This window comes from Cricetulus griseus, chromosome 6 (genome assembly GCF_003668045.3).
Source record: "Cricetulus griseus strain 17A/GY chromosome 6, alternate assembly CriGri-PICRH-1.0, whole genome shotgun sequence".
Taxonomy (NCBI): domain Eukaryota; kingdom Metazoa; phylum Chordata; class Mammalia; order Rodentia; family Cricetidae; genus Cricetulus; species Cricetulus griseus.
In genome coordinates this window covers 51,289,976-51,313,632 of record NC_048599.1, presented here as the reverse complement: position 1 = coordinate 51,313,632, position 23,657 = coordinate 51,289,976, and the positions used below count along the sequence as shown (strand labels likewise).

Here is a 23,657-nt window from a genome sequence, read left to right as displayed (position 1 = left end):
CTCAATGGCTGCCGCACCGGGGTCCCAGGGTCACTCTCCGGGCGCCCTTGACGGGCCATCGCGCCGCGCCACCTAGCTTGCTAACAAGCGGCTGGGAGCGAGGGCGGACGAGCACTTGCCTTGGCCAATGAGCGCCCAGGTTTCTGGGCTGCTTCCAATCAGAGCACCGACAGAGGAGACAGGTTCGGTTGCGCGCGCTCGGCACGAGGGGCGGACACGGGCGCGCGGGACCTCTCCTGCTGCGGCCCGGGACGCCCACCTCTCTCCTTCCCGCGCACCGGATGCGGGGACCCGAGGGCTTCCGCCGTACACGCAGACGAGCGGGTCGCCAGAACCGAGGCGGCCTCGTGCAGCGGCGCCCTCCTCAGAATCCACTCCACTCCAGCGGTTTCTGCAGAGAGGCATGAGGGGTGGCTCCTGGCCTCGGGAGCGTGAGGTGGGCTCGGGGTCGGCCAGTTAAGGGGAACTTCGCGGACGGCCCGGCTCTCCAGCCCCGTCCTCTCCGGGGCGTAGCGCCAGGCGCGGGAATCCACCGAGGCCGCTATGTTCCCGCGGAGGCCGCCGGCCTCCCTGGCCGCCTGGCTGGCGGGCGCGCGGGGCGGGGGCCTGCTGGCCGTGCTGGCCAATCAGTGTCGCTTCGTGACGGGCCTGCGCGTGCGGCGAGCTCAGCAGATCGCGCAGCTCTACGGCCGCCTGTATTCGGAAAGCTCGCGCTGCGTCCTACTCGGACGCCTCTGGCGCCGGCTGCGCGGCCCTCCCGGCCATGCCTCTGTCTTGATGGCGGCGCTCGCCGGTGTCTTCGTATGGGACGAGGAGAGGATCCAGGAGGAGGAGTTGCAGAGGTGAGCCTCTTGTCTGCAGTGGCGTGCGTCCCTGTTCCGTAGGGAGGGGTGGGCCTGGGCAAGAGGCTGGTGGGCACCTTGGGACCTGCCCTGTCGTCAGGTGCCCCGTTTACCCAGTGATCTTTTGATTGACGATGCAATAGATTGAACCCATTTTAGCACCACACGTTATTGCCCCTTGCCTGTTAATTCCATTTGCCAGGTTAAAAATAACTGGAAGCGGGGAGGGGGGGCGGGTTCTAATGGGTAGTATGGCACCAAAGAAATATTCCCAAAAACAAATTAGATATTTAAGTATAGAGGCCATTTTTTTCTGGTAACCAGCATATCCAGAAAAGTGCACATTCAAAACAGGCTGTAAAATAAGCCCAAGGGTGTGCGTGTGTGAGATATCTTGCCATTTATAAAATGACTGCAATCCAGATGGGACTTGGGCTTTGCGCGGACAGCCCTCGGTCTCTGTGACTTGTGTCCTGGCACATTTAAGAAGCTGGGAGGGGTTTGCCTGTTTGCACAAAGCAAGTGGCCCGAACATCCTAACCTGTAAGAGTTAGGTTACATTTTTTTCTGCTTTAGAACTCTTCGAATACTGTGTCATTAGGCATTGTCTGTGGAAAACCTATTGGCTTTTATTTTTTTAGTCTGTAGTTCCGAGACTATAATTTCCAGATAATCTTAGAAGATAAATGCTTTTGCACTACAGTGTTTCTATATTCCTTTTAAACTGATAACTCTAAAATTGTGCCCCTCACCCACCCACCTCCTCCCCGCTTCTAAACCGTGATTAGGAACCAAGAAGGCCAGTTCCCTCCTCTCTACCCTAGAGTCTGTTTCTTCTAAATATTTCTTAAACAGGAAGAGAACCTGTTCTACGTTTTTTGTCACATTAAAAACGAGAATAGAGTGGTAGAGTTTATACTGCGACCTACTGGGCATATATAATACCCAAATGCCAAGCAGCAATTTATGCAGTACTGAATTGAGAACAAATGCTAGACTCTCTTAAGAACTGGGACTATGTTTCTAGCAAGAAAGATGGCTTTTAAAAAGGTCGATTGTGTCCAGGATAGTATGGCTGCTGATAAAAGATGACCTTTTTTTTTTTTTTTTTTTTTTTTTTTCTGAATCAGGGTTTCTCTGTTCTAAAACTCACTCTGTAGACCCTGTAGACCAGGCTGACCTCGGAGAGATCTTCCTGCCTCTGCTCTTAAGTGGGATTAAAGGCATATGCCACCACCGCCTGGCTCAAAAGATGATTTATGAATGTGGTTTAAAATCGTAATCACAAATGATTCTGTGTATAAAAAACCTTAAAGCAAGATAGCTATTTTGGTAATCCTTAGTATTCTTTTCTATTTAGTCACCCTCCCCCTCAGTGTTTTGAGGCAGGGTCTGTCCATTTTTTGCCCAATAGTCTTGAACTTTTAGTTCTTCTGCCTCAGCCTTCCCAGTGCTCATTGGAAAGAAAACTAGGATACAGGTGTGCCATCACACCTGGAACTGCAGCATGTATTTTTTCTTACATGATTTGGATTCTGTTTAATAAGGAAAGAATAGTCTTGGCGTCCTAGCCATTTGGTGGTTAAGAACCTCTTAGAGGTTGGATGTGGTGGCACATGTGCCCATATATCCTCCGCCCCCCACCCTCCTTGAGATACAGAAGCAGGAGGAGGGAGCTCTGTGAGTTTGAGGCTAGCCTTGTCTGCATGGTGAGGTCCAGGACTACACAGAGCCGTCTCAAAAGAAAAAGAAAGAAAACATCTTAAATCCAATCTTAATAATCTTATTTAAATTTTTGAAGCAGTGCTGCATCAGCTGTAGAAATCATTTTGTTAATATCCCCCCATTCTCACCCCTGACAGGATCTTATTCTTATAGCCTAGGCTGTCCAAAAATTCACTATATAGCCTACATTGGCCTCAAACTAGGGATAATCCTCCTGAGTGCTGAGATTATCGGTATGCACTACCATGCCCAAGAGAAAATAAAGTCTATCTTTTTATATTTTTATTACATTTATGTCGTGTGTGTGTGTGTGTGTGTGTGTGTGTGTGTGTTGGGGGGTGTTGCTCTTAAACACTACAGCTTTTGTGTGGAGGTCAAAGAAAGATTTGTGGGAGTTTTTTCTTCTGTCATGTGGAACCCTGGTATCAAACTCAGGTCCTCAAGTTTAGGGGCAAGCGCCCCACCTCCTAAGCCGTCTCTCTGGTACTGAAATCAGGTCTCTTAATACTCATCCAGTTGACGACGACGACGACGACGACGACGACGACGACGACGATTACTACTACTACTTCTTTTTTTTTTTTTTTTTTTGGTTTTTTGAGACAGGGTTTCTCTGTGGCTTTGGAGGCTGTCCTGGAACTAGCTTTTGTAGACCAGGCTGGTCTCCAACTCACAGAGATCTATCTGCCTCTGCCTCCTGAGTGCAGGGATTAAAGCCAGTTGACTTCTTAAGCAAAATATCTTTGTGGACTATTGTGCTAGCTGGTGTTCTGGGGCAACTCCCTTGGAAAAATACAGCAGTTTTTCTTTTTTTCTATCTTTTTTATTTACAGAAACAAAAAGAGGAAGGATGTTAGGAAATATGAAAATATAGGGGGAAATGTTCCATTAACCTCATTTTTAAAAAGTTACAGTTCATTGCTCTAAAAGTTTGAGTAATTCTGTTTAATGAGAAATTAATGCTAGTAAATCTTCACAAGGAAAATTGGCTATTTCCGCATTTCTGTCTTTTGGGGGCATTTAGAATTCATTAAACTTTTCAGTGTGTTATTAACTAGTGAAAAACCCTTCTGGCTTAAAGGAACTTTTGTGTATTTTACAAAGTTCTTATGTCAATAAAACGACATAAAAGGGACTTGAGATTTATTGAATTTGTTATTTTACCATTAACTAGCTGCTTGTCTAAAAATGCATGAACTACTTTTTGTCTTATTTCTAGATAATGTTTCAAATCAGTAATGCTGAAAACTCCTAATTCTTTCTGGTTTTGTTTCGTTTTTTTTTTTGAATCAGGGTCTCATTATGTAGCTCTGGCTGTTCTGGAACGTACTATGTAGACCAGGCTGGCCTCAAAATCAGAGATCAACCTATCTCTGACTTCCAAATCCTGGGATTAAAGGCATGTGCTACTATGCGGAGCCAAAGGTCCCTGATCTTGACAGTAGTGTGGAATTTGAGGAGGTTTTGTTAGGTAAAGCAGTTGTGTTGAAATCCCTACTTGTAGGGATGGCCTTACCAGAATTATTTTGGAGCCTGGGTTACTGATTGGTGGTGAGGTCAGCAGCCTGGCTGAGTCACGTATTGGTATGCTTACTCTGTTTTTTCCTTAGTCTTCACTACATCCCTTTCTCAAATATTGTTTTGGAGAGAGGAAAGCAAAGACTATCTCTCCTTGATCCTTGTACTAGTGTAATCTGCTGATTACTATTTCAGGAATAATCTCTCTTGCCCTTTTCTCTTACTAAGTCTTCTTAGATGGGAAGATTTAGACTCTTATCCTCTCCCAACAAGATTAGACACATAGAAAAGATGTATTTCCTTTCTTCACCTGATATCTATGATATTGTTTGTGCTTTTGTGTCAGTTTTATTAGCAGGTAGAAGTTGAAACCCTTCAGGGTAGTAATGGCCAAGTCTTGCTCCATCATCCATTCATACCGTGCTTTTCCAAGAGTACTGGATGCTGTAGCCCAGCTGGCTTTGAACTCACTTTGTGGGTAAGGATAGCCTTGAACATCATATTCTCATACTAATACCTCCTGAGTGTTCTATATGTGCCACTACATATGTGTTTTATGAGGTGTTAGGGAGTGACTCGAGGCCCTGCAAATATGTTGGACAAGAATTCTATTAACTGAGCTGTATCACCAGCCTTAGCCCCTGTTGTTAGGAAGAAGTTTACCAGGGGAAACAGATTTATGCTTCTCTCTCATTCAGGAATGGTGCTTGATATTAAGAGTGCATTTCTAGCCGGTTGGTGGTGGCAAACGCCTTTAGTCCCAGAACTCAGGAGGCAGGCAGATCTCTGTGAGTTCCAGACCACCCTGGTCTAGAAGAGCTAGTTCCAGGACAGCCTACAAGGCCACAGAGAAACCCTGTCTCGAAAAACCAAAAAAAAAAAAAAAAAAAAAATTGCATTTCTAAAGAGCATGCCTTTTTAATCCCAGCACAGCTAGTTAGGTGGATCTCTATGAGTTAGAGACCAGCCTGGTCTACATTGCAAGTTCTAGGACAGCCAAAGTTCCATAGAGAAATCCTGTCTCCAAAGGGGGAAAAAAAAGAATGCTTTAATAGTCAAGAACAGTCCCCTTGCATGTTGCCAAGACAGGCCTGGAATTGTTCTGTTCTCTAGGCAATTGGTGCTGTGATTGTGCTTTTGTTGTCTTCTGCAGATCTAATTGCCTGCCATTAGAAAGATACTGCCCATATTTCTGTACTTAGACCTTTGCAGGGCTAGTCTTGAATTACATTTTGCAACTTTCAATTTAAAACTTTCAAAAGAAATGGTGAAACTTTTTTTTTCTTTCCCCAAGACTGGGTTTCTCTGTGTAGCCTTAGCTGTCCAGGAACTCACTCTGTATACCAGGCTGGCCTTGAACTCACAGAGATACACCTGCCTCTACCTCCCAAGTATTGGGATTAAAGGTGAGCACCACCATCCTTGGCTCAATCTAAATACTTTTACCTAAGTCTAAAGTATAAGAAAAATCTAGTAACTTGGAATTTTAGAGGTAATAAGAACCTTCAAGAAAAGGAGAGGCAGGTGTCTCTGAGTTAGAGGCCAAGTCTACAGAGCAAGTTCTAGGACAACCAGGGGCTATACAGAGAAACCCTGTCTCCAAAAATAAAACCAAAAACAAACAAGAAAAAAGAAAGCATGTCTTCACTTTACAGGTAAAATGAATCTCATAAGATTACACAATTAGTTGATATTAGAGCTAGGACTACAACAAACCTCTCAAGGACTTCTAAATTGCTCAAAAGTTTGGATTGCCAGTCATTTAAGTTTGAACCTTTCAATATGTTTTCTTTCTTTCTTTCTTTCTTTCTTTCTTTCTTTCTTTCTTTCTTTTTAAGCAACATCTGAAACCCTGGGTGGCTTGTGGTCTAAATTGACCTTGATCATTATAATCCTTCTACCTCAGTTTCCTTAATGTTGAGATTACAGGCTATGCCAGTTGCTCTTGGTATGTTTGGCTTTTAAAGCTGCATATCAATATAATGTTTTACTATAAGAATTTGAATTACTGACGTCTACTGTTTTTCATTTACTCAGTTTATTCAATAAGTATTTGTAGACTATTTACTATCTTAGAGATACTAGGAATTGAAACTGTAGTTAAAAGAGATTTGTAGTTTAGCAAAGGAGGCAGATAAAAAGATAGATTATAGTATACTATGATTTGTCTCCATAGAGAACAAGAGAAATTTCATGTCAAGGACTTACCCTTATTTTAGTATGTTAGTAATTGCCGTTTTCCTTAGTCTTTTGTTGTACAATGCTGGGGATCAAACCAGCATTTGCATATGTATATAAACACTCATATAAACACTCTGTTACCAGGCTACATCCTCAGACCCTGGAATTTTTTTTTTTTTTTTTTAAAGACAGGATCTTACTGTGTAATTCAAGCTGTCCTCAAACTTTCCATCCTTCTGACTGCCTCCCAAGTGCTGTAATGCAGGTCAGACGTGTTCGGCCACACCTAGGCCCAGCCTGAGTCTTGAATTGTACTCTTATGTGCAGCCGAGTCAACCAGCAGGTTTTCTTTCCTGTTTACTATTTAGAGTTATTTATAAAATACAAGCCACGTTTTGTTTATTTTCTTTGACAACTTCAAACATGTATACAGTGTATCTTGTTCATACCTATTCCTACCTCTAGAACCTCTTAAAATACCACTTTTCCCTCATAACACACTAAGTCCAATTAGTGCTGCTTGCATGTACATGGTTGTGATACCATTCACCAGAGCTTGAGCAACTCCAGAAGAAATGACCCCCTCCCCCCCAGAAGCCATAAACTGCCAGTTGCTCCTGAGCTGTGGTTGGGACTTCATGAGTTCCCATCCTATCTGTGCTGGAATGTTGCCTGGCTTGATCTTGTGCAGGTTAGCACAGCTATTGTAAGTTCATGAGCCAACTTATGTTGACAACAGCATTTCTTAACTTTCCTGAACTTTGTGTTAGAAATAAGTCAGGAGTAGCAAAAAAAGAGACCACTACTCTAAGTGTCTCAGCAAAGCAAAATTTTACTCTGAATCAAGAAGGTGCACTGTTCATCAAAGCAGAAGAGCAGGAACACTGAGACAGGAAATGTGCTTGGTTCTTGTATTCTAACACAATTGGTGACTAACTCTCTCTCATTGACTGCTGTCCAACCTCACAGTCTTTCCATATTGGGGTATATGGAATAGAAAAGAGTTTACTGATCCAAGGAGAAAGGAGTCATTGCTCTGAGGGGAATGGGGCCACTGATCCAGGCTATTAGGTTCTTGGAATGCAATAGGAGTCTTTGTGTACTGGGTGGGGAAGGATGGAAACATTTGCATATAGGTGGGAAGGTGAAAAAGACTGGTATCTGATGTTTGTTAAACTTGTGATACAGCTGCTCATTTAAGGCTGAGCTCTCAAGTTGCTTTTCTCAGCACTTTGATTCTCTACGTCAACTGTTACCCACTATGAAAAGGTTTTCTGAGAGCAGCACTATGTGGGTATAAGCATAAATATTTACTATTTAGCAAAACTGTAAGTAGTAGATTCCCCCTAGGGTCTATGTCCTTCCTGGCCAGGAGCTTTTGACCAGTTTTGTAGTACCATGTTAAAAAAATCATTTTAATAAATGTTTCAGATAAAAGGGTTAAAGAATAAAAGATAATTTTTTTTAAAGATTTTATTTATTATCTATACAACATTCTGTTTCCATATATATCTGCACACCAGAAGAGGGCACCAGATCTCATAACAGATGGTTGTGAGCCACCATGTGGTTGCTGGGAATTGAACTCAGGACCTCTGGAAGAGCAGCCAGTGCTCTTAACCTCTGAGCCATCTCTCCAGCCCGAGAATAAAAGGTATTAAATACAACTTTTAAGAAATAAAGCCAGGCATAGATGACTACAGATCAGCATTTGGAATGCTAGAGCAGGAGAATCAGGAGTTTTCGGCCAGTCTAAGAATACCCTGTCTTAAAAATAAAATAAACAGCACCATCAACAACCCCCCAAAATTATAATAGCAGTTCTTCTGTGCTTTTTTGTGAATTTGCCTTGCCTCTATAGATGTGCCCATAATCACACTTTGTTGCATATTATGCCAATCTATGTTTTTATACCTAAGCATTGATCATCAAGTGATTATATAATCATACCATATAGTATCACATTTTAGGATTTTATAGCCCTTTGGGGGGAAGCACTAAATGACTGAATCCAACAACCTACAAAGTTAATTTAATATGGAACATTACTGGAATAAAATGCAGGAGCTGGGGTGTAGCTCACTTGGTAGAGGGAGCACACATAAAGCCTAGGTTTGATTGCCATCACTATATAAACCAGATCTGATAGCATAGTCCTGTAATCCCAATTTTCAGGAAGTGGAGAGAGAAAGATTAAGGTCATCCTCAGGTACATATATTGAGGCCAGCCTGAGCTACCTGAGACTATCTCAAAAAAAGAGAAAGAAGGGCTGAAGAGATGGCTCAGAGGTTAAGAGCACTGGCTGCTCTTCCAGAGGTCCTGAGTTCAATTCCCAGCAACCACATGGTGGCTCACAACCATCTGTTAAGAGATCTGGTGCCCTCTTCTAGTGTGCAGATATACATGGAAGCAGAATGCTATATACATAATAAATAAGTAAATAATAAATACATAAAATATTTAAAAAATAATGTGTTTAAAAATAAGAGAGAGGAAGAAGGGTCTGGAGAGATGGCTCAGTGGTTAAGAGCACATGCTGCTCTTCTAGAGGTCCCAAACTCAGTTCCCAGCATCCATTTTGGGCACCTTTCAACCCCCTGAAACTTACTCTAGGGTATCTGATGTCCTCTTCAGATCTCCGTGAGGACTACACAAATTATGCATATACACACATTGAGACAAGGTTACTTTTTACTGTGTGGTAAATAGCCTTAAAGTCACAAAGATCTGCCTCTCCCTCCCAAGTACTGAGGAAGAAAAAAAAAAAATAGAGAAAAAACTTAGAGAAGTAGCATTTGGCTAAATCTTTTTTGTTTTTTGAGAGAAGATTTCTTTGTGTAGTTTTGGAGTCTGTCTGTAGACCAGTCTGGCCTCGAACTCACAGAGATCCGCCTGTCTCTGCCTCCTGAGTGCTGGGATTAAAGGCATGTGCTACTACCGCCTGTCTGAATTTGGCTAATTCTAATCTCATTTCATGATTTAAAGGAGCTGGAGAGGTGATTTGATGGTTAAGAGCACTGGCTGCTTTTCTCTTCCAGAAGATCTAGGTTCAATTCCCACATGATGGCTAACAACCGTCTATAACTCCCATTCTAGGGACTCCAGTGCTGCCTGCTGGTCTCTGAGGGTACCAGGCACTCAAGTGGAACACAGACACAAATATGGGCAAAAGCACCCACAATACATAACCTTTAAGAAAATAGCACTCAACAACTCAATAGATTGGGAATGAAAGGGAAATTCCTCAGATTTATAAAGAACATCTAAAAATAGGTCATAGTGTGTTGAGAAAATGAAACCTTCCCCCTAAGGTCAGCAACAAGACAAGCCACTGCTCTCCTTTCTTTCAATAGTGTACTAGAGTTTATAGCCAGGCAAGTTAGGGAAGAAAAAGATAAAAGGTACCCAGACTGGAAAGGAAGAAGTAAAACTACAGCAAATATTGCCTTTTGGATTGAAATACCAAGGGATTTTTGAAAACAGTTAGACTTAGTAAACTGTTCACACTAATAAGATTACAGGCTAAACAATCAATAAGCACTGAACAACCTGAAAATGAAGTGAGCAGGATTTCATTTACAACAGCATCAAAAAGAATAAAGTTGCTTTTTTGTATGTGTATGGTTTTTCAAGATAGGGTTTCTCTGTAGCCCTGGCTGTCCTGGAACTAGCTCTGTAGACCAGGCTGTCCTTGAATTCACAGAGCTCCACCTGCCCCTGCCTCCCGAGTACTGGGATTAAAGGCATGTGCTGCCACTACCACCTGGCCACAAGAAACTGAAATCTATAAAACATTATTGAGGTTGAGTGTGGTGGCACACACCTTCAATCCCAACATTCAGGAAGCAGAAGCAGGTGGATCTCTGAGTTCAAGGCTAGACTGGTTTGGTTTACTTAGTGAGACTTTATCTCAAGAAATGAAAAGTGATTTGAGTTTTTAAAAAGCAAATGGGGCCAGGGATTTGGCACCTTGATCTCAAGCCTAACAGCATGGGTTTGATCCCTAGTCACACACTTTAAAAATGCCAGGTGTGTCCACATCTGTATTCCCAACATTCCTACTAGGAATTGGGAGACAAGAGTCAGGAGAATTAGCTGGAAGCTAAGGAGGGATGACCAGGCAGGAGCAGAATTGAGAGAGACTGTCTCAGGGGCAGAGTGGGAGGAGAAAACTGATTCCTAAAGTTGTCCTCTTGCTTCCACATATATACAATGGCACATGAACACCTGTAAATAAGATCAATTTAAAGAGACAGAGTGGGAGCCGGGCGTTGGTGGCGCACCCCTTTAATCCCAGCACTTGGGGCAGAGGCAGGTGGATCTCTATGAGTTCGAGGCCAACCTGGTCTCCAGAGTGATTGCCAGGATAGGCTCTAAAGCTACACAGAGAAACCCTGTCTCAAAAAACCGAGAGAGAGACAGACAGACACAGAGTGGGACACCAGTAACCCCTTGGGAAGCTGAGGCAGAGGAAAATCTAGGAGCTCAAGGCCAGCAGGCAGCATAGTGAGACCTTGCCTTAAAACAAAAACAAGGGAGATGATAAATGTTGGAAAAGTGGAGTAACTGGAAACGTCATGTGTCTGTGATATGGATATTTAAATGATACACTGCTTTGGAAAATGGGTTAGGGGCCAATAGATGGCTCAGTGGTAAGGTATTGCTGCTAAACCTGATGATCCAAGTTCATTTCCTAGACCTACATGGTAGAAGGAGGGGACTAAGTCCCACAAGTTGCCTTGGACCTCTGCATGTGAGCATGGCACATATGCCTCCCCCTACCAAGAAATCAATATAAACAGACAAATACAAAGGAAAGGAGTTTGAAAGTTCCTCAAAAAAGTAAATGTAGGGGCTGGGAATGTAGCTCAGATGGTAAGAATGCTTGCCTAACATGTATGAAGCCTTAGGGTCTATCTCCATCGCTCCTTGTGGCTGGCAGGGATGGAGAGTGAGGGAAGTGTCTGAAAATAAATACCCAACTTTTTGAATAGTCTAATAAAAAGCACTGAATTGTATACTGTAAAGAGGTGAATCTTCTGGTATGTAGATTATGTTTCAGTTTGAAAACGGGGAAAATAGAGAAAGAAAACAGTCCACTGAAAAGGGGGCAAAAAGAGTCTTACCAGCTGATGTATGCTGTAATCACAATATTAAGGAGGCTGAAGCAGGAAGATGAGTCACCGAAGGGGTGGGAGTGTCAAAGGACGTCAGTTACAAACCTTGGTGGTTAGTATTTGAAGCTGGCTCAGCTTCTCCGTGCTCCTCGATCCGTGTCTTCTCTGTCTCACACTGCTGCTCCCCAGCATGGTTGCTAGTTTATGACCTGCCTTTAAGACTGTCACTCCTGGATTTGAAGGAAGTACAGTTAGGTGACAGGAATAAGGCACCTACTGTACTGTGTTCTGTGTTCATGGAAAGTAAAAATACCCCAAAGAGATAAATGTTAAAATTCTTTAAGTTATTTGAAGCTGTGTCAGGTCTTGAGCACGTTTTTTGTATGTTTTCACAACCAGCTTGAAGTAGGTACTATTGTTTTCTGCATTTTATAGATTTAGAAATGGGAACTGGTTAAGTAATTATTCTAATTACAAGTATTAGGCTAGTATTCAAGCTTAACAATTCAGATTTTATTTATGTTCACTGTGATAATAGGCTGTTTCCCACCACACCTTTCATCTTGCAGGTCTTTGGACACTTTATTTTATGGATGCATGTTTGCTTCTGTCTTTCCAGGTCCATTAATGAGATGAAACGGTTGGAGGAAATGTCAAATATATTTCAGAGTTCTGGAGTTGAGAATCACCCTCCTGAACCAAAGACTCCAGCAGAAGGGAATGAAAAATCAAAGGACAAAGAGGAGCCATGGGAAATGGTGATGGACAAGAAACACTTCAAGCTGTGGCGGCGCCCTATTACGGGCACCCACCTTTACCAGTACCGAGGTGAGCCATGCCTGCTGCTTTTGACATATGTCCATGGTGCTCAGGCATGCAGCACTTTGTTCCTTGTACTTCCTAAACTATTCTGTCCTGGCTCTGTGGAAGAAAGTTTGCCAAACTCTCGTTTATTTTCCTCTCCCAGATGACAAGCTTTTCATATTCCTCCTCAATACATGTCATCTCTGCCTTGCTTTGCTGCTCCTGGGATGATTTTTAGGTTCTGATCTTGCCTTTGAGACCTGTCAGTCCTCTGGACTTAAAATGCAGTTTAGGGGACAGGGTGTGGCAAGCTCCCCCTCCCTTCCTCTTGTCGTTCTAGTTTTTGGGACATACACAGATGTGACGCCTCGGCAGTTCTTCAATGTTCAGGTGAGTTAATTTTATTTCCAGATCTGGAGCTTCCTTGCTCCATGAATACTTATAGTCTCAGCACTTGGGAAGGTGAGGCAGGAGACTTGCTGCAAGTTAGAGGCAAGCCTGGGTTGTGTAACAAATAACAAGACTAGTCAGAGCTACACAGCAAGACCCTGTCCCAGGAGTTAAAACAAATCAGCAAATTAAAAACAAAAGAGTTGGCTTTGGTGGCAGCTTTCATTAATCTTAGCACTTGGGAAGCAGAGGCAGGAGGATGGATCTCTGTGAGCTAAAGGCCAGTCTGGGCTACATGGCTAGTTCCAGGACAGCTAGCCAGAGCTACATAATAAAAACCCTGCCTCAAAAAACAATAAAAGTGCCGGGCGTTGGTGGTGCACACCTTTAATAATCCCAGCACTCGGAAGGCAGAGGCAGGTGGATCTCTGAGTTCGAGGCCAGCCTGGTCTACAGAGCAAGTGCCAGGATAGGCTCCAAAGATACACAGAGAAACCCTGTCTCGAAAAACCAAAAAAACCCAAAAAAAACAAAACAAACAAAAAACAATAAAAGTAAAACAGAAATGAGAGAGAAAGGTGGAATCACCAAAGTGCTAACTACATAGAACTTCCATGATAATTCCATTTTAAAATTTGATTAAATTTTTTGTTTTTTTAAAATTAGTATACAGCATGCACTTTTAATCCCAGCACTCAGGAGGCAGAGATTGAGGCTGGCCTGGTTTACATAGAGAGCCCCCCAAGGACATCGAGACTAAATAGAGAGACCCTGTCTCAAAAAAAAAAAAAAAAAAAAAAAAAACCAAAACTGAAATATACAATAAGTATACAAAGTAGTATTAGGTATCTTTATGGCGTTTTCAAATGTAATGTGTTCTGCTGGTCTTCTTCCTCCCTCCCGCTGCCTTCTCCCTTCTCCATCCCTCTGTCCCCTCTTGTATAGCTTTACCCTTAGCAACCCCTTTCAACTTTGATGTTACATGTTACACATGCTCTGTTATCTCCCCTCTTTCATCAACACCTTCTCCTTTTTCCTGGACTCTCTGGTTTCATGACTTATACATACACTCATACCCACATATTTATACATATATGAACAGTAAAAGCTAGGATCTGCACATGAAAGAGAATGTGTCATTTGTCTTTCTGAGTCTGTTAACCTTGCTTAATATAACTTTCAGATTCTTCATCTTCCTGAAAGTTTTATAGTTTCATTTTTCCTTATGGATGAATAAAATTCCATTTTACATAAGTACCACAGGTTCACTATCTTCATTTGGTTTGATTTCCTTGCTTTTGTGAATAGTGCAATAGTAAACATTTATAGTAGGGTATATGCCCAGGAGTGGTATGGCTGGGTCATATGGTCGTTCTACTTTTAATTTTTTTTTGAGAAACTTCCATACTGATTTTCATAATGGTTGCATCAATGTATAATTCCACTAGCAATGTAGAAGGATTCCTCTTTCCCCACATCCCTGCTGTCATTGTGTTGTTGTTTTTTTTTGTTTGTTTTTGTTTTTGAGACAGGGTTTCTCTGTGGCTTTGGAAGCTGTCCTGGAATTAGCTCTTGTAGACCAGGCAGATCCACCTGCCTCTGCCTCCTGAGTGTTGGGATTAAAGACATGTGCCACCACCACCCTGTGTGTTGTAATTTTTGCCAAGCTTTTAGTAACTAGTTTGTTGATGATAATAATGCCAAGCCTGGGAACTGGAGAGATGGCTCAGAGGTTAAGAACACTAATTGCTCTTCACGAGGTCCTGAGTTCAATTCCCAGCAACCACATGGTGGCTCACAACCATCCGTAATGAGACCTGGCACCCTCTTCTGTCATATAGGGATACATACAGACAGAACAATGTACATAAGAAATAAGTCTTGGGGGTGGGGGAGGAGGGATGGGGTGAGGGGAGGGAGAGGGGGCTTACATGTGAAACAAGCTTGTTCCCTAACTTGAACTAATTAAAAAAAAAAAAAATAAGTCTGAAAAAATAAAAAAAAAATGTTATAAAAAAAATGCCAAGCCTGTTGGAATAGGTCTGTAATCCTAGCTGTTTGAGAGACTGAAGCCTTCTTGGGACATAGTGAGTTCAAGACAAGCCTGATCAACTTAATGAGACTGTCTTAAAAAGTAAAAACAGGACTGGAAAAATAGAGCATTGTGCAGTATATGCTCTGGGTTGAATCCCCAGAACTGCAGCAGCAATACACCCACTCACTAAGGATATGCAAGTGTACTTTGACTTAGGCACTATATTTTATCAGTGTTGTTTTGTTTTGATGCATACTATATGTCTGTATTTGAGATGCCAAAAGATGAGAAATGCTTCCTGAATTTCTATGCATTAGAGATCAGTTCAAAATTTTTTGTTTAAAGTGATTTAGAATTATCTTATCTTTACACATTATATGTTATGTTTTCTCCATACATTTCCTTTTCTTTCTAAATTTTATTATTGTTACCGTGGGGCGTGAGGGCACAAGTACAGTTTGTGAAGGCCAGAGGACAACTCTGTGGAGTCCTTCCATCCTTATGTGTGTTCTGTGTATTGAATTTCAGGTTATTAGGCTTACATAGTTAGACAGTGTTCTAGTTTCATTCTGTTGCTGTGATAAAACTCTGACCAAAAGCAACTTAGGGGAAGAAATGGTTTATTTCATTTTATAGGTTATAGTCAATAACTGAGGGAAGTTGGGACTGGAACTTGAGACAGAAACCATGGAAGAGTACTATTTATTGGCTCTTCCAGGCCTCATGTTTAGCCAGCTTTCTTATATAGTCCAGTACCACCTTCCCAGGGAATGATACTTACTGTTCATAGTGGGCTGTGTCTACCTAGTCAATTAATGATCAAGACAATCCCCAATAGACATGCCCTTAGGCCAGTCTTATCTGGACTTCCCTTCTCAGGTGACTACTGACTGTCAAGTTGATGGTTAAAGCTAAAAACAACAGGTGGCAAACATAGTTACCCACTGAGCCAACTTGACAGTCTCATTCCACAAACATTTCTATTTCATAGTTTTTGTGTATGTGTGTGCCTAGACACATATGATAATGGGAACTGAACATGGCTGTCAAAGCTTGCTAGCCAAGTAATCTAACCACTGAGTTGCATCTTCAGTCTTTTAGGTGTTTTGCCTTGAGCTTTTGATCTTCCTGTCTCTACTTCTTGAATTGCTGATACTGTAGGCCTATGCCTTGGATGTCTGGTTACATTTTTTTAAGACTCCCTGCAGGGGGCTGGAGAAGTGGCTCAGTGGTGGAGAGCACTATCTGCTCATCCAGATAACTCAAATTCCCAGTAATCATGTGGTGGCTCACAACTGTCTGTAACTCCAGTCCCAGGGAATCTAAAATACCATCTTCTGGCTTTGCATGGCTGCCAGGCAAACATGCTGTAGTGTGCAGACAGGTATGTAGGCAAAACACCATAGGACTTGGGGAATGGTCCAGTGGGTACAATGCTTGCTGATCAAGCATGAGTCCAGTATGCCCATGTAAAAGCTGAGTGTGGGAGCATGTATTTGTGAGAAACCCCAGCACTGGGCAGATGGGGGCAGATAGATCCCCAGAGGTTTCGAGAGGTTGTCTAGTCAAACCATTGAGCCTCCGGTTCAGTGAGAGAGCCTGTCTTAATAAAATAAATCACAGCATTTGGGAGGCAGAGGCAGGTGGATCTCCTGAGTTTAAGACGATCCGGGTCTACAGAGTGAGTTCCAGAACAGCCAGCAAGGCTACACAGAAACCCTGTCTCAAAAAAATCAAAACAAATAAAGTGGAGAGTGATAGAAGAAACCCAGCATTGACCTGGCCTACACATGCACAGGTACACACACAAACATGTACACACACACAGAATCCCCTTCAATTACATAAGAATCTTAAGAGAATCATCTAATAAACAGCCATGCCTCTAAATGTTAGCACTGTTGAGTTAAATCACTATTTCTCCATAATGTCCTTAAGTCAGAGATCCAGCCTCCAGAGAAACTTCTGCATCTCTGTTTGGATCTTCCCTTTTGCAGCTGGACACAGAGTACAGGAAAAAGTGGGATGCTCTTGTGATCAAGCTGGAGGTGATTGAGAGAGATGTCGTCAGTGGTTCTGAGGTTCTTCATTGGGTAACACATTTTCCTGTGAGTACATTTACTTTGGTTTTATTTCTTTCAAGTCTGTGATACAGAACACTAATCCTTCCCCACTCCCTTTCTTTAGTATCCAATGTACTCAAGGGATTATGTTTATGTTCGTCGGTATAGCGTGGATGAGGAAAACAATGTGATGGTCTTGGTGTCCCGGTATGTATAACTGGTAGAGCCCTCATTGAGGTTTGTTAGCTGTGCCTGCACCCATCTGTCCCTTGAAGTTTGCCTTCATGAGTGCCCTGCAGCCTTGCTAGCAGCCTGTCCCTGACCCCTGACCTCTGACCCCTGATCCCTAATGGGGGGGGGTAGCCTCATCTACCAGGGAAGCTGAACAAACACTTGCAAGCTTTTGCAGGAGGGTGGGAGTCGGTGTTGAGGGTAGAAACAGGAACCTTACTCATGCTTGGCAAGCACAGTACTGATTAAGTTTTGTGAATTTCTTAATGCTGGTGATTTTAAAAGGTAAAACTAGAAATACAGCCTGTGAGCTATATATTATAGTATCAAAGAAACTTATTTTTATAACCTGGGTTGTATTTCATTTATCTCACTGACTGCTTGGTTTTGTTGAGTCAGTGTTTTAGAGTCTTGCCCACCCTGGCTCACTACCGGTTAATGCAAAGTCAGTCATTCCCTCTTTCTCCTTTCAGTGCTGTGGAACACCCCAGTGTGCCAGAGTCTCCAGAGTTTGTCAGGGTCAGATCCTATGAATCCCAAATGGTTATCCGTCCTCACAAGTCATTTGATGAGGTGAGTTTTACCACATATTAGAGATGAGTACTGTGGCTTTGATTTTTTTTTTTCAAGGAATGCCTTTTTCTGGACTGGGGAGAGATGAGTTGCCAGAATGCAGTGTACTAGAACTGAGGGCAAGGACTGGAGCGGATATGTTTGCTATGCAGCACCTAGCAAAGTGCCAGACACAGCAGACATTCAAATATATGCTGAGAAAATGAACAACAACTTAATAGTATATACTTTGAGCAGGAGTGGGAGGGTAGGTTTTGCTGTTAAGATACTACTCCCAAGTCCTGATACCTCTGCTTGTGTGGCTAGAACATTAGCTCTTTATTCCATCAGAGAGAACACAGCTGCTCCAGGCTTCTCTTAGGATTGGGACATTTTGTGTTTTGTTTGCTTTGTGTGCCTTTGCCTGTCAAGTGCTGGAACTTCAGACATGTGCCACCATACCCATCAGGATGAGGACCCTTTAATCACCTCAATAATCCTGGATCTTTTTTGGTATTAGGAATGATAGGGCTGAGCCAAAGAACAGTAGGTGTGTAGGACTGGTGGTCAGAGTTCCCTTTCTCACTTCTGTGCCCAAACTGCTCATCTGTAAAGTGGAAGAGGGTAGTGCATTATAGGCTGCAGAGACCTAAGGCAGTTCCAGCTGCATCGTGTTCTGCAAACAGTTGTTATTAGCACTGAGAGCAGAAGGGGAAGGTGAGATCTTTAAGTTGTACACATTGGGCATCTGTACTGGGGTCCTTAAGTCTACTCCTATGTTTGAAGATTTACTAAAAAGACTTCAAGACTCAGCAAATAGTGTACTCCTAGCTACTTAGGACAGTGACATAGTAGGGATATACAACTAGGTTATAAAGAAAAATGATACAGAATAGCCTTGAGGCTTCCTTCTCTAGCATCAAGATGCAACAATGTGTGTTTACTGTTTTGGCTAGCAACTGGTTAGAGACTTGGTGTTGGAGTTTCACTAGAAGCTGACCCCATAGCACCCTCTATTTAACATGTAAGTTTTTGACCTCCATGAAGAAAATCCATCTTTCATAGAGGCCACCAGATATTTGTTGAGATTTGGCACAGGAAACTTCATTTACCAAGAACAAGATGGTGAGGGGCCTTTCTCTGAACATCTGCCTCTGGCCTTCGCTGTCAGGGTATTGCACTCTTCACTGAAGTATTGAGTCATGGTTATTCTGGTACTGGATGTAGAGTTATTGTTGCTATTTTTCTTTTCCAGAATGGCTTTGATTATTTACTGACATACAGTGACAATCCACAGACAGTGTTTCCTCGTTACTGTGTCAGTTGGATGGTTTCCAGTGGTAAGTAGGGGTATCTACAGGGGCCCTGAACCTGAGCTGAATGATTTGTTTTTCTGTCTTAATGGCAAAAGGAGGGTTGGCCTTACCATTTTGTAGACATGTTGGGGGAGATTTGAACAATCTTCCCATTTCACTATAGCCTCTAGGTGGGATTTGAAGGGTTAAGAAGCAAAAGGGTTCCAGAAAGGATTTTTTCTTTTTACCCAGAGGAGAATTTACAAGACACTCACTTCCATGCCTACATACAGGCATTGATGAATTTAGATTTTTTTGCTCAGTATTGAATGGCTAGGTTGGTGGTGTGCACACTTGTAATCTCAGTAGTGGATACAGGGGCTGAGGCAGGAGGATCAAGGCCAGCCTAGGTGACATCTGATAAAACCAAAATGTTGAAGAAGGCTGTGAGAGATATGGCCAAGAAGACTTAGTTGTGAGGCAGTTAGTTACCTAGGGAAGTTGCTACTACCTAACAGAGGCTGCGTATCATAGCCAAAATCAGATCTCCCAGTTCTCATACCTTGTCTGCACATGAGTTTCATTGTTTTGGCTTGGATTTTTCTTTTGTATTTTTGAGAATATCTTGTGTAATCCAGGCTGGCTTTAAACTCTTTTTTTTTTTTTAAATTGAGACAGGGTTTCTCTGTGTAACAGCCATAGCTATCCTGGAACTAGCTCTGTAGAACAGACTGGCCTCGAACTCACAGAGATTTGCCTCCTGAGTGCTGGGATTAAAAGAGTGCACCACCACTGCCCAGCTCTCTGGCTTGGTTTTAAACTGTAGAACCCCACACTTGAACCTCCCAGTTGTTGGAATTACTGTTGTATGATGCCATGCCTGACTCCTCATATAGTTTACTTTCTTCAGTGCTCTAGTAGTTCCCTATCCCTCAGAAGGGGGACTGGAAATTAGATATATCTGTGTTAATTTATCTGAATTAAATGACATTTGTTTTGACTGTATCACTAAATGATATTTTAATCACCTAACAGGAAAAGATCAGAGTTGGGTAGCTGTGCACAGGGAAGAATAAGCTTTGGTTTTGAGCCTGTTATTATTAGCTTGTATGTTAGCTGACCTAGTTTGCTTCTATTGCTCTAATGAACACCATTACCACACATACAAAAAGGCAATTTGGGGAGGAAAAGGTTTATTTCACCTTATAGCTTATGTCCATCATGAAAAGAAGTTAAGGTAGGGAACTGAAGTGGAGGCCGTAGAGGACCATTGCTTACTGGCTTGCTCTCCATGGTTTGCTCAGCCTATTTTGTACAACCTAGGACCACATAACTAGGAAGGTATGATCCCTCCCACATCAGTCATTAATCAAGAAAATGTGCGCCCCCCCCCCTTCGGTACTTTCCTAGAGGCTAGTCTCAGAGAGGCATTTTCTCAATTGAGATTCCCTCTTCCCAGATGACTCTAGCTTGTGTCAGGTTGACAAGAAACTAACCATCACAGCAGCTTGACTAGATTCTTCTGTGTCCCAATAGGCATGCCAGATTTCCTGGAGAAGCTGCACATGGCCACTCTGAAAGCCAAGAACATGGAGATCAAAGTGAAGGACTACATTTCGTCTAAGCCTCTGGAAATGAGCAGTGAGGCCAAGGCCACTGCTCCGTCTTCTGAGCGGAAGAGTGAGGGTAGCCGTGGCCCGGCTCGGATTGAGTATGCTTAAGGGCCTTTGGGATAAGGAGAGACAGGCACTTTGGGACCTGCCTTGCTCCCTCAGCTCTGCTGCAGGACAGGGACAAGTCACATGTTAGAAGACATCTGCTGTAACTGTCAGTGCGAGAGAATTATAACTGGAGTTAGATTTCATTTGGAGCCATCTTGCTCTTTACCAAACAGAGAGGGCTGTGACATCATGGAGTCGTCATGTTCTCAGGCCAGCTGTTGTGAAATCCAGTATTATGTTGAGCTAATCTGGAACAAACCTCTCACTTTAGGCCAGAAGGGAATGACTCCCATCTGCCTCTTCCAAGAAGCTTCCTTGCTGACATTCCAAATGCCACCGTTGGTTGTGCAGCGCTCTGGATATCCTTCAGTTCTGTATGTTACTTGAAAAGTGATTGGCCCTGGGTTCTCACTAAGGGGTCACTAGGAGTACTCTTGGTAACAGTCCTGTGGTGATGTGAACACTGGCTGAGCTAAGTGCCTTGTCCTCACCTTGCTTTATCATTAGAGACATGACGTTTGTACCAAGGGATCCACCCCCCTGCAAAATACTATGACACTGACATATTTGACTCAAAGCAGTTATTGTAACTGGCTTTTCTGTGTTTATGGGCTGTGCTTGCTGGATTGTTGCCTCTGCTGTAGCCTTAGCCCATTTGCCAGGAGCACCAGAGACAAACCCCTTTAGACAGTACTTTGATGCCATCAGTGTTTTGATAGCGTCAGTGGAAGTACATACAAAATGTCTCACTTAAAAGTAACTATTTCTTTTTAACCCTGGTAGCAAATTGGAGTTGTAGATTTGAGTACAACTCCTTTTTATCACTGTTTTCCCACTGCAGATTGACTGGGCCTTCCTGGAGGGCTAAAGGTAGTGGATGGTGGTTGCACCATTTCCTCAGAACTTTCAAAACTGTAAGCTGCCATGTGGGCCAGCAGATGAAGTCTTTCCCTGTACCAATATGGTAGGGATATGGCTTATGTGACCCTCCTGAGCCTCTAAAACATTTCTCTCCAGAGCTGACATAGAAGTAAGACACAGTTTGGATAAGATCACAACCAGATGATATGGGCCTGGCCTTGCTGGATTCTTTATGGTGAATAGGGATCAAGTTTTAAATCTTCCTCCCTTTTTCTTTTTTTCCTGCTTGCTATCCTGTTGTGGTATTGAAAAAGGAAACTAAACCCAAGGTGAACTTAACCCTTTTTAAAAAACTTTTGTTGCCTACTCAGTTCTGTGCCAAGGAAACAACTAACTCCCTCAATGTTTGATGTCTTCTGTTGGCAGAGCAGAGAGATGCATTGAGCAGTCCCAGTGTCTTTCAGTAAGCATTTCTCCCTTCTCCCCAGGACCTGACAGAAACCATTCATCTGAATTTAGCACCCGTAGTTGAATGCGTATGAGTGTGTTTTGTGTGTGTGTGTGTGAGTGCTGGGGTACAGGTATTAAGCAGTTATGGTTGCCCTTTGTTCTGACTTAATGGTGATTTGACTCTGTACAGTTACTTGTGTTATCATAATTAATTGCTCCTATGACATTTTTACCAAATGTGTGAATAAATACATAAAGATTGCTACACAAGAGTATTTATCTTTGACCTCACAGTGGGGGAATTGTGCATGTTGGGTTCTTTGTCATCCTGATCATAGAGTTGGCATAGGACGTTGGACCCTGCTCTTTCTAGGCAGGTCATGCATGATACAAAGCCTACTTTGCTTGCAAAGACTCTGGCCCCTAAGTGAGAATTTAGTTCACGTGGGAACTGAAAAGAAAATGAATGTCTGTTTCTACTCCAGTGTCTTGATCTACTAACTTGTAGATCGAGTAAGAAGAAGGTCTCATTAAGAGAATCAGTGTCAAACTGCTGCTGCTGCTGGTGGTGGGTGGTGTGGTGCACGCCTTTAATCCCAGCACTCAGGAGGCAGAGGCAGGTCTCTGTGAGTTGGAGGCCAGGCTGGTCTACAAAGTGAATTCCAGAACATCTAGGGTTACACAGAGAAACTGTCTCAAAAACAAAAGAGAATCAATGTCAGATCTTCTGTAGACAGTCTTGGTGTAGAAGATGGATTACCTTCTATGGATTACCTTCTAGGACCCAGAGTTCTTCAGGGGGAGTGATACATTTGAGAAGTTTTGGAGCACTGCAGAATTTAGACTTGTGTGTGGTTTTGCCTGTGGGTAATGCCAGGTGAACAGACAGGTGCACCTGGCTGAAAGGAACTGCATAGACATACAAGGCACACTCCCTCTTTCACAAAGTTCCCTGTCTCATTTCACAGGACTGGGCCCATCTTCATTGCAGGCTGCAACTGCATTGATGCCTGGCCTTGCTGCTGTTCCCTCTTTTCACTCTAGCTTATGCTTCACCTTTATTACCATGTTACATTCCCTTATTTTCTTCCTCTGGCCAGAGTAATATGCAGGCCAGTGGGTTCCTACCTACCAACAAGTTACAGGCTTTTTCAGAATGAATTAGTGTCTTTCTTACCCATTGGTACATATGAAACTGCCACTGATTTGGTTTGTCATAGTTTTTGAGCCCATTTTTTCTTAAGTTCTGTAGGTTTGAGAGTGTGTGTGTGTTTAAGATTTATTATGTATATAGTGTTCTGTCTGCATGTATCCCTGCAGGCCAGAAGAGGGCACCAGATCTCAGTACAGATAGTTGTGAAACACCATGTGATTGCTGGGAATTGAACTCAGCACCTCTGGAAGAGCAGTCAGTGCTTTTAACCTCTGAGCCATTTCCAGCCCCATGTTGGAGTGTTTTATCCACTTACTTATTTGCCCATTTTGTTTATTGTTTGTGTGTGTTGGCTAGTTTTATGTCAATTTGACATAAGCTAGCACTACCAGAGTTAATTCTCAATTAAGAAAATGCCTCCCTACCATCAGGCTGTTGATTGATATGAGTGGGCAGCCCACCGTAGGTAGGGACACCCCTAAGCTGGTGGTTCTGGGTTCTAAAAGAAAGCAGGCTTGAGAGATGTTAGGAATACTTGCTACTCTTTCAGAGGTCCTGAGTTCAATTCCCAGCAACCACATGGTGGCTCACAACATCTATAATGAGATCTGATGCCCTCTTCTGGCATAAAATCATACATAAATTAATAAATCTTAAAAAACAGAGAGAGAAAGCAGGAGGAGCAAGCCAGTAAGCAGCACCCCTCCACAGCCTCTGC

General features: G+C 42.8%; 1 protein-coding gene across 2 annotated transcripts; it reads left to right on the top strand.

Moving 5' to 3' along the window:
* The first annotated feature begins 182 nt into the window (after positions 1 to 182).
* On the top strand, positions 183 to 22,053 carry Stard7 (StAR related lipid transfer domain containing 7). Of its 2 annotated transcripts, none has more exons than XM_027421903.2 (8): positions 183 to 842; positions 12,004 to 12,212; positions 12,529 to 12,578; positions 16,611 to 16,721; positions 16,801 to 16,883; positions 17,381 to 17,480; positions 18,715 to 18,799; positions 20,291 to 22,053. In XM_027421903.2, exons 1-8 carry the CDS (start codon positions 544 to 546, stop codon positions 20,473 to 20,475), a joined length of 1,122 nt encoding a protein of 373 aa, XP_027277704.1. In that variant the 5' UTR covers positions 183 to 543; the 3' UTR covers positions 20,476 to 22,053. The 2 variants fall into 2 exon arrangements, with proteins under 2 accessions (XP_027277704.1, XP_027277705.1); XM_027421904.2 differs by lacking the exon at positions 183 to 842 and adding an exon at positions 4,432 to 4,563.
* The last annotated feature ends 1,604 nt before the right edge of the window (positions 22,054 to 23,657 follow it).

Coding starts and splice junctions, on each gene's coding strand:
- Stard7 (XM_027421903.2), top strand. CDS start 544: ATGTTCCCGCGGAGGCCGCCGGCCTCCCTGGCCGCCTGGCTGGCGGGC. Junction 843..12,003: donor CAGGAGGAGGAGTTGCAGAG/GTGAGCCTCTTG, acceptor CTGTCTTTCCAG/GTCCATTAATGAGATGAAAC. Junction 16,722..16,800: donor ATTGGGTAACACATTTTCCT/GTGAGTACATTT, acceptor CCCTTTCTTTAG/TATCCAATGTACTCAAGGGA.